General features: G+C 44.9%; 1 protein-coding gene across 1 annotated transcript in view; it reads right to left on the minus strand.

Moving 5' to 3' along the window:
• The window catches only part of T265_09173 (hypothetical protein), a gene marked incomplete at both ends in the record, with an annotated part of 22,687 nt that extends 13,735 nt beyond the window's left edge, over positions 1-8,952 (minus strand). Inside the window, 2 exons of the mRNA XM_009175184.1 lie at positions 271-489; positions 8,887-8,952. Of these exons, the coding sequence (XP_009173448.1) occupies positions 271-489; positions 8,887-8,898 (231 nt within the window). The remainder of the gene's footprint in view (positions 1-270; positions 490-8,886) is intronic.
• Positions 8,953-12,825: the final 3,873 nt, after the last annotated feature.

Raw genomic sequence — 12,825 nt, forward strand, 5'->3', positions numbered from 1 at the left:
GTACGTACGTGCTCCGATAAAATTGGTGGCAGATGCTAAGTTCTGCGTGACTCACTACTATGAATACAGCGATAAGAAAGACATTCGTACCACTAACAGCCTCTTGTACGTGCTCCGATAAAATTGGTGGCAGATGCTAAGTTCTGCGTGACTCACTACTATGAATACAGCGATAAGAAAGACATTCCTTCGTACCACTAAAGTGCTGAGAATGGTTGCTGGGCGATCCAACAAACCTCCAGGTAAGTGTGTAGCTTAAGTGCAACTCACGAAATCTTTGGGAACGGGTTCTACTTTTTCCCATTCAAATACGTCCGAGGTTGAGTCCAGATATCGTTGGAAAAGTTTGTGGAATCCATCCATTTGCTTTCGGAAAGCCTCTCGTTTGCGAGCCTCTCCATCCGGGATTGCCTCAACCAGCCGGTGAAGTTCCGCACTAAGTGCTGCATCCGCATCTTTTAACGTCAATTCTTTAAAATGCTGAGACGCCTGAAAAGCAAAGAATCGAATTACGACTAAAACGACACGGTCAACTATATGAACATTGGGTTCCATCTTATCTGAAAGAATGTTGTCGGATTTTATATTCATTCTAAGAAAACGCGGATTTCGCCCCTACACGTTCGACACTTCCTAAGTGCTGAGTATCTTTTCAAAATCAAGATGTTAGCATAAGACTTTCAAGCTTAAAAACTATGGTAGTAAATCAGCGCGCGCCATCAACAGATCCGCTTGTACACGAAGAAGGTTTACTTCATTATGTTTCTGGCCAACGGATTGCAGTACGACAGCGAACATCTCCGCAAAAACGTCTGCGAGCATGAAGAAACAAAAAAATCCCCATGAACGGAAACCAAATGGCACCGAAGGCGTGGTTGGATGCAAGTCCGGAAAATAAGGAATTTTGTATACAATAATAAAAACATCCACTGGCTGGTTTGACCATAATGCAGTAACGAATGAAAGCCTTTGATCTTCCATTTGCTGTGTACTGTCCTCGACATAAACAAAAATGCACACTAATTATACAGTGTAAACGGCTGGGAACCAAAATACAGAAGAGAATCCAGCGGCGGATTATTTGTTTCGAAGCAAAAAAGATTAAATGCAAGCAGAGCGAATGCTTTTATGCACTCCTCTGACAGTCACACTAGATGTAAAACCAGTCAATAAATACCCAGCGCAGTATCCCATTCCTCGTGCTTCCTTCAGGTGGCATGGCAGCTAGGCACCGAAAGAATGTTACAGCTGAACGATTATTTTTATTTTTTAATCTTTTTAAGGATTGCATATCGGATGGAACAGTGGTACTGCCGGTCCCGAACACAATTGGGCCCCACAAATTATTGGACTTCAAACGAAAGTAAGCGTGCGCTCCGGCCGTGAAGTTTGGTAAATTAACGGAGAAGGCCCAGAAATCCAATTATGTCCAAAGATTATTTCAGTTTATCTCTGCGACCGCCCCCAAAAACCACGTCTGAGTGAAACCGTCAAGGATCAAAATGGCACAATCAAACTGAATAAAAGACGCCTCGACCGCTGGGCCCAATACTTCGAACAACAATTCTCGTTGCCACCAACCGCCACTCAATTGGATCCTACATCTGAATTAGAACCCCAGTGGTAAACCTGGAACTCATTGCACCCTATGAGGTCAGTAACTGTATATATTCTCTGAATCACCACCAAGTTCCCCGTCCGGATGAGGGTGGAGTCCTCAGTCAGAGCTTATCTAATCTAGTTGTCCGCATTTGGGAAAATGGGATTATCTTAGACAACTGGGTAAAAGCAGTGAGTGTTCATTTTCAAAAAATGTCCCGTAGTGCGGCAACTACAGAGAAATCAGGCTGACCCTATTCGTAAAAGACTCTTTGCGTCCATTGTCCTTCATCGCCTTATTACGGCCAGTGAAACGCTGAATTGAGAGCAGCAAGCAGGGATTCCGGCCTGGTAGGTGTTGCGCCGCCCAAATTCTTACAGTATGTTAGAAGCTAGAACAATGCCATATGCACAGTCGACCCACAATCTGAGTGTCTCTGGGAGTCCATTGGCGTTCGGCTCGGTTGACCGGTCCGTTATCCTGAAGCCGCTTGTATAGCAAGGAATGTCCTGGAAGTTTTTGGACAATAAGTTATTTGTATTCTCAGACAGATGGCGGGTGAGAGTAGTCATTGAGCTCCCCAAGAGCTTTCGTGCGCAAAGTGGTGTCCTTCAACTGCTCCCATTCCTATTTAGTTCCCTGATAGACAAGGTTATCAGTCAAAAGCCGGAAGGTTTTTAAGCAAACAGCTGCTGACAGCTGCTGTCTATTTGGAATATCCAGACAATGTCATTCTCGTCCTCTGAAAGAAGGCGCAGGTGTTTTGGGATAAGCTGATAAAAATCACCAAGTCGTTTTGCATGTGCGCTGGACCCAAAAAATATAGGGTCAGGCTCCTGGGTATGCCACTTACATTTGAAAGAAGTACTCGAGGTTGTGGAGCATTTTACGTATCTTGGAAGTCATATTAATTTATATTGTAGTGTGGTAGCTGAGGTCAATGAACGGATCTTTAAGCTTCGAGTCGCGTTCGCCGAATGCATACATCTACGGCGTCAAAAAGGCATATCCGTGAATCTCAAGGAACATGTGTATCGGGCTACAGTACGGGGTGTTTTTGCGTGGCTGTGAGACGTGGCATCTTCGGTCAGCGGCAGAACCATAGCTCGTGCGGGCTGTCGTCAGAGAATCTGTGACAAGGCAGTTAGAAAGCGGGTGCAACTGGGATTTCGATTGAAGAATGACTGAAGAAGGTGCTGTTCTCTGTGCTGTTCCTAGTAGCGCAAGATGAGACGGCAGAAGGGTATGAGAGATCACGAAGAGTCTGGGTGCCTTTAGTGCGAATCTCCTTCCAGGATGAGGATCGCGTGATCTCAACTGCGCCCAATGGAGACGCTGCAAGATATGGCCGCTAATTGACGTCACTGGCATTCCTGTTTCTATCCAGCTTGCTTGAATGAGTGTACGGTGGTGCAGGGAACTCGGAATCAATCAATCAATCAATCAACTCGGGGTTATTGTGTTGGGCTGGGCTAGCAATAAATTCCTTCCTTAATCACTTTTATTATTTTCTTCAAAATAAAATTTTCAAATAAACTATGGTTGTATGGCAGCGACGTATCAGTGTTGAACATTGATGTTATGCTGTTGAGGATGACGATGATAATATCTACCGCTCCATTTGCTTTATTAAAACCCTGTTCTCCTCGAAGATCAATTTCTCGTTAACAAAACGTGCATAAAGTGCGGTGGTTCCAGGTGCTACATATCCGTTCAACGACGCTAATACGGAATGACAGCAATGCGTTGGCGGTGACGACCAGATCAGTTGATTGACATAAAACAGTGGTGTGTCCTAGAAGGCACGAAACGAGAGCTATGCAGTGAGAACGACAGATCTGGTGTAAGGCCACCATTGGCTGTGGGACAACCGTATCTGTCAGGGTGGCTAATAATTGATTTGTCCCGTCCCATGACCCTCAGCCGAAACGACGCTGGGTCAAGAGAGCTCTACGAGGCGGACGCTCATCTGGTATAGGAAGTACACGGCCTAACCAGCGTAATCTGTGGAATGTGACCAACTGATCCAACGAAGAAAAGTGGACTTTCCCGGAAACCGTCTGGCGTACGTCAGCATTACAGACCTAATGTTCCCATGAGACCCGAGCGATAATTCGGAGGCATTGGTGGTCAAACAAGGAGAACATTCCACCGGCAGCGGCCGTCTCTGATCCACCAACTAAGACAGATCGGATCGTAAAATCGCGAACTCTATCTTAGACAGTTAAACTGATCACGCCAGCGCCACAGGTGTTGGAGGTTGGGAAACGTTACCTGGCTTTCCTAATTTCGCTAGTCCGCTACCAAAGTATACGAACTTATCTACCACATCAATCTGCTCGCCGACACAGTGTCACTCATTTTTGCAGCTAAACCTTGCACTTAACTGCTTCAAAGGCCATACGGAACCATGCAGCAAAATTACTTAGGTTACTTAGGCTACAACCAGTGTACGACCAGTACGCGGTTCTTACAGCTGACAATGATGATGATGATGATGATGCGTAATCAGTGTCCGTGAGCGAACGCTCAAGCAGTAGTTCGATCCCCGAGGTGTCAGAGACAGATAGAAAAGACACGAGGGACTCACCACCTTTGTAGGATGCAAGAATCGAACCGTATAGGTCAGATGTTTCGTTGTACTGAAATAATGAAATTGTAACCTGGACTTCTGTTGTCGAGGGAATAGTAATGCCAAAGTTCAACTCGGGTTCATTTGATCCTTTCAAGAGGTTGAGTTGGTGGGGACCGGCTGAATTGTTGTTGAACTGCTTTTCGAACTGTTCAGCTCATCTTTCGACATGGTGTTTTTGTGAATGAAAGAGACACCACTCCTTTTGGAAAATTATTGTACTAACACCCGCCCTCCTTCGACCAGTGTCCAATTGGCTGGAACGGAAGTTTTCTCCGTTTCACGGACTTTTGCGATCCATCAGAGTACTCTATCAGTTCTTAAGCTCTCCATTATTCGGCACTTTAAGGATCTGAGCGCGTCATCATAATTGTTTGTTGCTGGTGTAGTTTTCCCGTCTTCAATTACAGCTACTGAACGTGACAAGTTCCAGTGTTCATTAGGATGCAAGGCCGAACTCCGGCAGGTCTCAAAAGCTACGAGCATGGCTCTTTTCAGTTTTCTCCAATGGCCGTGCAAATTACCATTCCTGCCACCGTACCCATCAATTTCTATGGTTTATCAGCAAAACCATGTCGATATTTTATGCCACGGAAAACCTTTACATTAAATGAACTGAACGGCTTTTTATCAACCGTAAATAATGACAAAAATTATTCAGCTCTAACAGGCTTTCAGTAGCTAGCTGTCATGCCACCCAAAGGAATCATGAGGGCTGAGATATTGCCAGGTTGCCCAAGTCAAGACAGAAACAGTCTAAAGAAAGACGCTGGGTTCGAAACACAGACCTTCCGGTTAGTAAGTTCGTCCAAACTACTGAGCTGTCTTGTGCTCTGCATTAGTCATATTCCAAAGTCAACAAATACGCACTCCTGCACAATACCGTTATCAATGTCCAGTGGCGTACTAAAAAGTGAACGGCAATATTGTTTCAAGCCTCTCCACCGGTAGCTGTGTCTCATGGTCCAACTCAGTCCACGTCTAGTTTGCAGTTGGTGACCTCCAAATCACAAGGTGTGACCGCTTGTGCCGAAATTTTGTGCTCGCTATAGCTAAATGATGTTCAGCACATAATTGAAGAAGTCATTCCGCATTATCCGTGCGATGAACGTCAACCCATGATCAGTCGCCAAGATGAGCTTCATCAGGAATCAGTCGACCAAACTGAGCGTTCATATTACCTGTCAGAATCACAATATTTGTATTCTTCATTGACTGTAGCAACCGTGACCAACCTCGAGACAAGCTGTCTTTCCCAGCCTCAGTGCTGCGTTCTGTCGGAGCACACAACAAACATTGTTCACTGCGAAAAATGTACTGACCTTGAGTGGGACATCATAATAATAAGAATCGTTCGGCTGTAACACCCTTTTTACGTATAGCTGCCATGCTACCCAAAGGAAGCACGAGGGTTGAGACACTTGAGTTTCCCAAGCCCTGACATGAGCGGTGGAGATGCCGGGATCGGATTTAATTGGATCGCGTCTTAACCAGTGAGTTATCTCGAGCGAGCAGCGCAGATACCACTGTTTACCGGAATCCAGTCCAGTACGGCCTACTCAAGTCTGCTGATAAGCACATTTCCCACAACACAGATACCACGATCCATTGCATCAGGATCAACAGAAACTCGAAGAATAAACTGCAAGAAATCTGGGTTCGTACCTAGCGATTTGAGGTGAATACCAGATGTGGAATGTTCTATGCGTGATCCGGATACACAACACACATTGATCGAAAAAGAAAACAAGGTTTGCTGCCCGTTCCCCAATTTGAGAGAGAGAGAGAGAGTACAGAGGCTGCAGGCAAAAATGTGAAACAGATCCATTGGATTTAATGGGGGTTCCTTTTTTCTATTGTCTGGGTAGATTAGATACGGAGTGACTGTTAAGTAATTGATAGCTAGATGGATTAGGATTTGGGCGAGGGACATGTAGAGAGGAGTCAGTGAATGCTCGAGCAAGCTGGTTAACGAACTACATTGCGCGCATTGTTGGTGCCTTCTCGATGCATTTCTGAGGCCGGAATACAAAATCCAGGTATACTAACTGAGCAAACCGCACTTTGCTGTTTAGACGAATTTGAATGCGAATTTCAGATGATTCTTTAATCCCTTGTTTTTGTATGGCTCTCAGCCCCCGAGCTCAGGCCTACCTACTGAATTGGGTATTTGTGCACAGTCGCTCTGCTTCGTCCGTGTACTCATCGCTCTGCTTGTAAACTGTTTACGCAACAACATACTAACGTAGCTCCGATGCTGTAAGGAACACTTAATGAGAAACAGCTACTATTGTGCCCACCGCGAAGAATTTAGATACAGTGCAAATTTCTGGGGATTTTAGTTTATAATTAGGACGTCTCTGTAGCATGGCAATAGTTGGTTGGCCGCTACAAGTATACAAAGAAGTGGTGTGTAAGCGAGTGCCTGGTACCCAATCCCAATGGCTGGAGCAGCAGATTAAACCAGATTAAGGTGGTTGGTGGATGCATTACGCACTCCCAACCACTATCTACTGAAAAAATCGTTTTGTTCCGAGCGGTTGCTGACACCAGACTCACAGGGACAAGTCATGACATGACAACTCGAGGCAAAGACGATTGAAGTCAAACTGAGTGCTGCCGGATCTCCACACCTTCCTGACTGGAGCCTGGAAAGCGGGACTTGCAAGGTGGTTGGAGTCCCTGCAGGACATGGTACAATGCAGTCATTTAAGTCGGGCTGTCTCACTGAAATTCGCCTGTTGTTGTGCTCGGGGCTTGGGGTTCGCAAAGGACACTGGGCCCATTCCGTTGATGGCGCCTTACTTCGGCATGATGCTCATATTTAGTCTAATGCTGTATAAAGTTATAAGCACCATATCCTTGCTCGTGTTTCTTGTGGATATAGGGCTTCTTCGCACCAAGCACTTACTTGTCCCTTTGCTTTCCACTTTTCCTCATGGTTTTATGGCAGGCGAGTGCTAGTATGTATTAGCGGTATACTGCTATCAATGCTGATGAAAAAAGTTCTATATATCCATCTTGAAATCCTGCGCGACTACAAGCGCCGCAATAGAGGGCCCGGAATGTGTTTACAGATTCCAAGAAATCTACTTTGTGCTGTTGTTTGAAAGAGGTGTTCCATCTACAGAATCGAGGGCCCCCGGATGTTGAAAAGGGCGACCATTTGTTAGCGGTACGCAATATACAAACTTGATCAATGCACTGTATACCCGATCGTAACCTTACTGGAAGTACCCGAATTTGCGCGCCTACGTATTAGAGGAAGAAGTAGTCGAGTTATAACAAGCAAACGCCTGATGTCTTTGGGTCGGAGTAACCCTTTCCACGTCCGACAGCACGGCAGGCAGAATTTCCGGCGTCGATTATAGCTGCAGTTAGCTTTTCCCCGTTATGAATAACTTCCACCGAAAGGACCGATCCTGAAGTATCACATAGTAAACCTAAATGCACCTCACAAATGTTATGCCAACCGTGGCGTCACCTGTGGCAGCAGCTGCGGGGTTGCTTGCAATTCATAATCAGCAGTGTCTACACTGCAAGTGTCATAGACTAAATCATTGTACAAAGATCTGTATTCGGTTTTCAAAAGTACCGCTGTCACTGGAGCACCTACAGTGCGTACAGAGGCAGGTTGGCCCAAGGCTGCGATAAAGACAAGAGAATGAAGTTCGAATAAACGACACGGTAGATGCGACTGGTAGCACAAGCGGCCATCCGCTTGAGTCTCTGAATGGCGTGCTTACAGGGAACAAGCGGGTTTCACAAAGCACTGACCAATGTAGCATGAAAATGAATTTGTGTTCTTCATAATTCTGTAATACATGTCATACGCCAGGACACACAATTCCAGACGGAAGAATAATCAGTATGCCCATCCAAAAGTTTTGGTTTGAAAGCCTATCCAGAAAACAGCGTGGTCGACATAAAAACAAGTTCATCACGGAGTAAGTAACTTCACATATCACAGTCATGAACTTGGATAACCGGAAGCCTGTCTTCGTATCTCTATCATCTGGCCAACCTCAGGATGCGTACGGATATCCTCCGGTAAGGTTCAAAGTGCTGCTGATTTATTTGGAGTGGCACATCGCAGAAAGCTTTGGTCTCCTCGCGGTAGCGACATGGTACCAAGGTCAAATTTTATATGTATTCCAACTGAGAGAGAAATATTGCGCACTATGTTTGATTCTACTATTTCTTGGAATAGGCACAAACGCCTTAACATTGGAATGTTGCATATCATCGTTCTGAAGAAAACCTGGTTGCTGAGATGGCCAGCTCACGCGCCCGTGAGCGTGACGGTGCGGAAAACGAAATGCGTTATCATGAAGGAATTCTCATTGTCTCTATTCGTGTCCACCAGTTGGTTCCGGTACTACTTCATGCTAGAATACATTCTTAACCAAGCATAATCATCTTGCTCAGGTCTCCTCTCACGATGGGTACAAATAGTACAGTGTAGCAAGCCGTGAACTCATTCGTTCACTCAGCTGGTCGCCGATCTCCAAATTTTCGTTTCCAATGTGATCTTGTCTGTGTATGCCTTCGTTTCAGCTTGGAAAAGTGCTCAATGACCATAGCAGACACACTGACAAACAACACTAATGTCCTCCCCGTTTCATAACCACCGAGAGAAATATACGGGACTTACAGACGCAACCATGAGAAACCGAGAGAGCGGTGAGTGGTGAAGCCTAACAATAGACGTAGGCGTGTGAACAAGAGGTCTGCGAAGACTGCAGCATTCTGATTGGTAGATTCCCTACGTTGCTCGTGACCTTGGACCGGACATCTGAGAGAAGGCGAATGATTAAACTCCACCTTCGGGCTAAAACTATTGTTCAGTCTCTAATGTAGAGTCTATATTTAGTGGAGTTGATGAAGTGTATTGAGCTTGGATTTCGTCGTTCTCGATATGGGCAGTTTCTTCAGCCTCATGCAAATGTCGACATTAGAGGGAGATCTCCCACCATTCGGACGACTGTGTTTGAGAGAAAATGAACACTACCAAGTGAATTTTAGCTTCCCACTATGGTACAGCCCTGACCTGGAACTACGTATGGAGCTAAACCATGTCAAATGAACAGTACCGGCCATCGAGAATGCGTTCGGTGAAATTGTGTGGTGTATCGCAAACAAATCCACACCGTGAAAGTAGCATATCCGAATTCGCCGAAATTATCACAAAAGATTATCAGCTTCACCATCTCCATTTAACGAAAATCAGTATTGGGGAGCCATTTTTCTGGAACGGCGGTCGGAATTCCGTTGATGAATTTCTACCAATCAGTAACTTGCTTGCGTTCAAAGCAATTGACCCCCTGGAAAAATTAAGCCGACGAGCAATATTGACATTCGCGCTTGGTCATGAAGTTGGACTTGTCACGTCTCCTGCTTCAGTTAAACAACTCAGGCCATTTAGCGCCTGAGAAATTCCATGGTTTTCCACGTCTGTCATTTCACTGAATCATGTGAGTATGCAGGTTGAATTTATGCAACGTAATTGCATGGTTCTGCCACAAAAAATATAATTCCACGTGGTTCGGAAAAAATAAGACTACTGTGGAATCTTCGTTTCAGAGGGTCTATTCTGCCAGAAGAATGGCCCCGGTCAACAGACTTTGCGTCCTGCAGTTGTGTGGATTGCCACCGGAGATACATTGACCAGGTTGAGTTCATTACCAGAGGTCAGTCTGTTAACGGCAATCCTGCTGTTTCAAATACTAATGAGTCCTTTGTAGATGATCTTATGGTATCTGAACATAACCCATCTGAAGAACACACAACCTGTGAAGAGTCTGAAGTTTCCATTCCGAGAAGATCCGAAAGATTGTGGTCAAGACCACCACTGCACTATAAACATCCACACGCTCATTCAAGGTGTGGCGGATGTGATGAACATGACTGATACTCTATTCGTTGCTCTATTCATTATTCTCTTGTTTCAATATCCCATATACTGTACATATTCGCCAATTCGAATACATACGTGCTGGTTGTTACGCTTCGCTGAATTCTGGACTTCCAGTTCGTCTGGTTATACCGATATAAGGGCAAAACTAAATTCTCACAAGTTGGCTTTCGTAAACAAATTGTTGTTTTGCCGAAGATAATTTTAACAAGTTTTCCTTGCACTAATAGCTTCATCAAATTTTTTCTGCATTGAAAATGTTTTGAAATGCGGTGCTTTCTTGGCTACAGTTTTTTCTTGGTCACAGCTTGGGCAGCTTTTCGTGGAAGCCTTATTAGATGCTTCGATCTATTTCTACTGACAGCACTAAACATAAAACCTCGTCCGCAGCCAATCACAGCTTCAAAACTCCCAGATAATCTCAGCCTCTGAAGTCATTTCCATTTCATTCTTGCTGTGGCCTTCCTTATAGCTCTGTGTCAAGCCAAATACCTGTATAAATAAAACTTTTGTTACTTTCAGAAAAAGTTGTTAGTGGGGTTTTCAGCTAGTGTTCAGATGTCTCCTGACCACAACTGGGATTATGCCAACTGGTGTTTAGGTAGCGGATAAGGATAGTTGAGGCTCAGGGATTAAGATGGTCTACCGAACCCAAGTGGCGAGGTCTGAAGAGAAAGGGTCCATATAAAAGCTGGCGAGTTATATATCCACTTGGACACAACATGCAAAATGGATACCTGAAGGTTGAGTAACCAGGTCCCCGTATCGTTTTAGGTTGCCCATAGTCTCGCGAGGACCAACCACAACACCTGCATTATGGTTCAGACTATCTTTTATGCCTCAGAAGGGGTGGAATATTAGGCTGCAACGCTGACCAAGGTGGCCGCTTGTCAGTTTTTTCAGGCTGCCAACCCTTCGTATCAATTCTTGTTCATCTTTCTATTTCTTCAGACTTCAAGCAGCCGTCATGCGTTTTTCCAAAAGCACAATCGCACGTGCTTCTTTCATTAAGTGGGAAGATTTTCGGATCAGGCCACCGGTTCAGCCTTTGTCGGTGGCTAGTCAATTGCTTAAGTTACCGTTGATTATTGGTTTGAAAATGTTTACTCCCACGTCGGCTGCTCCCTTGGTGAGGTCGGCTTGCACTCATCTACAAGGCTGTTTTCTTAAGAGGTGTTAGGGTGGTTTTGGCTTAAAATTGCGAGCCTACCATAGATTTGTAGACACTTTCTTTTCCTCCCTTTTCTTTTTCGGTAAATGAGTCTGTATTTTTCGTGGCCTATTGGGATAGCTACCTTTTTCATTCTTATTACCTTTTAGTCATTCCATTCTGCTTTTCCCTAGCAGGCAGTGTCGGGCATTACATTTGAAGGACAAAAAAGAAGCTTCATCGTGAACAATAAACAACATTAAAGTCATTTGGACTGCAGTAGGGGCTACTTTACTTACCTGCTGGTCGCTAGACTTCCTGTCCGTTGACAATATTCCAGCAACGTTTGGGAGACCCTAGTGCTTTCAAGATCCCGGCGGAGTTATTTTTAATATTCGACTGCTAAAAGCTTCTACATTGCGCGAGCCGCCGAAAGCTTACAGACACGGAGCCCTAGAACAACCCGGTGAATAAGATGAATTTCGAAATAGGTTGTCTACTTTCAAAACGTGACAGCAGCTTGCCGTATTAAAGTACGCCCGACCCGAGAGGGATGTGTGGCCTTGAGTTTCCTAATCGTTGGCTGAATGCTTGGAAAAGATGCTACCTAGCACTTTTGAGATATTTCCCGAGGTATTCTTCCCGCAGGTTTGTGTGATTCACAATACATCTTATTTGCTCATCATTCAGCTTCCCTTAAGAATAGATATGTTTCTGTTTAGAATGTCTTGCTGTTTAACGGAACTTTCACCCGTTTATTTCGTAATCCGCAAAGAAGTGGATCTAATGTTGCAGAATCGGTTATTGCATGGCCAGCCGAACACATCGATTTGTGCAGCTACGTCATAAATATGCATCATGCTTGCTGGCCGGTGTATTTATGCTGCACGTAAAGGTGATGACCAGTGGTGAAAAGTTGATAAAGCTTGGTAACCTTCCCAGTAAATCCAGCTCTGCTCAGATGTCTGAAAAGGCTTTTAGATCTTTCGGTGCGCAGTTGACTTTTACATCCGCTGCTCGCGAAAGTCACTCACCGTCGTCTTCTTTGGTCTTCCCTAAGCGGTTTGATACAGAGGCTGTTAAATACAAGGAGGAAGACTTCTTAATCAAGCCGGAAAGTTGTCATTCAACCTCGGAGGTCTGAGCAAGCAAGTGTTCTGCGAAAGGGTGTTGTTGGCGTCTGAGTGCGTCTGTTGCATGTTTGAAATCCGGGAGGACATTTACATGTGCACAAATGATCACCCAGACCTGACTACTGGAAAAATTGGATGGGATAAGTAGGTTTTCAAATCTTTCCATCCCCATAACAACACATTTATTTTGGGCTTGCGGGAGACATTCTGTAGGAGGCGTTTTGAGATCAGATATGGCGGATACATCACTCGGCCTTATAAGCGGTTTCCTGACATGACTTCCATTTTCATCCCTTAAACACCTGTACAATGTTGATACCCTGGCGAAAGCACCTCGATGATGTCTGGCTGAGGCCGTGCAGCTAACACTACAGAAGGAAAGGTGTTGCCTGCAAC

This window comes from Opisthorchis viverrini (assembly GCF_000715545.1).
Source record: "Opisthorchis viverrini unplaced genomic scaffold opera_v5_261, whole genome shotgun sequence".
In the NCBI taxonomy this organism is placed as follows: Eukaryota; Metazoa; Platyhelminthes; class Trematoda; order Opisthorchiida; family Opisthorchiidae; genus Opisthorchis; species Opisthorchis viverrini.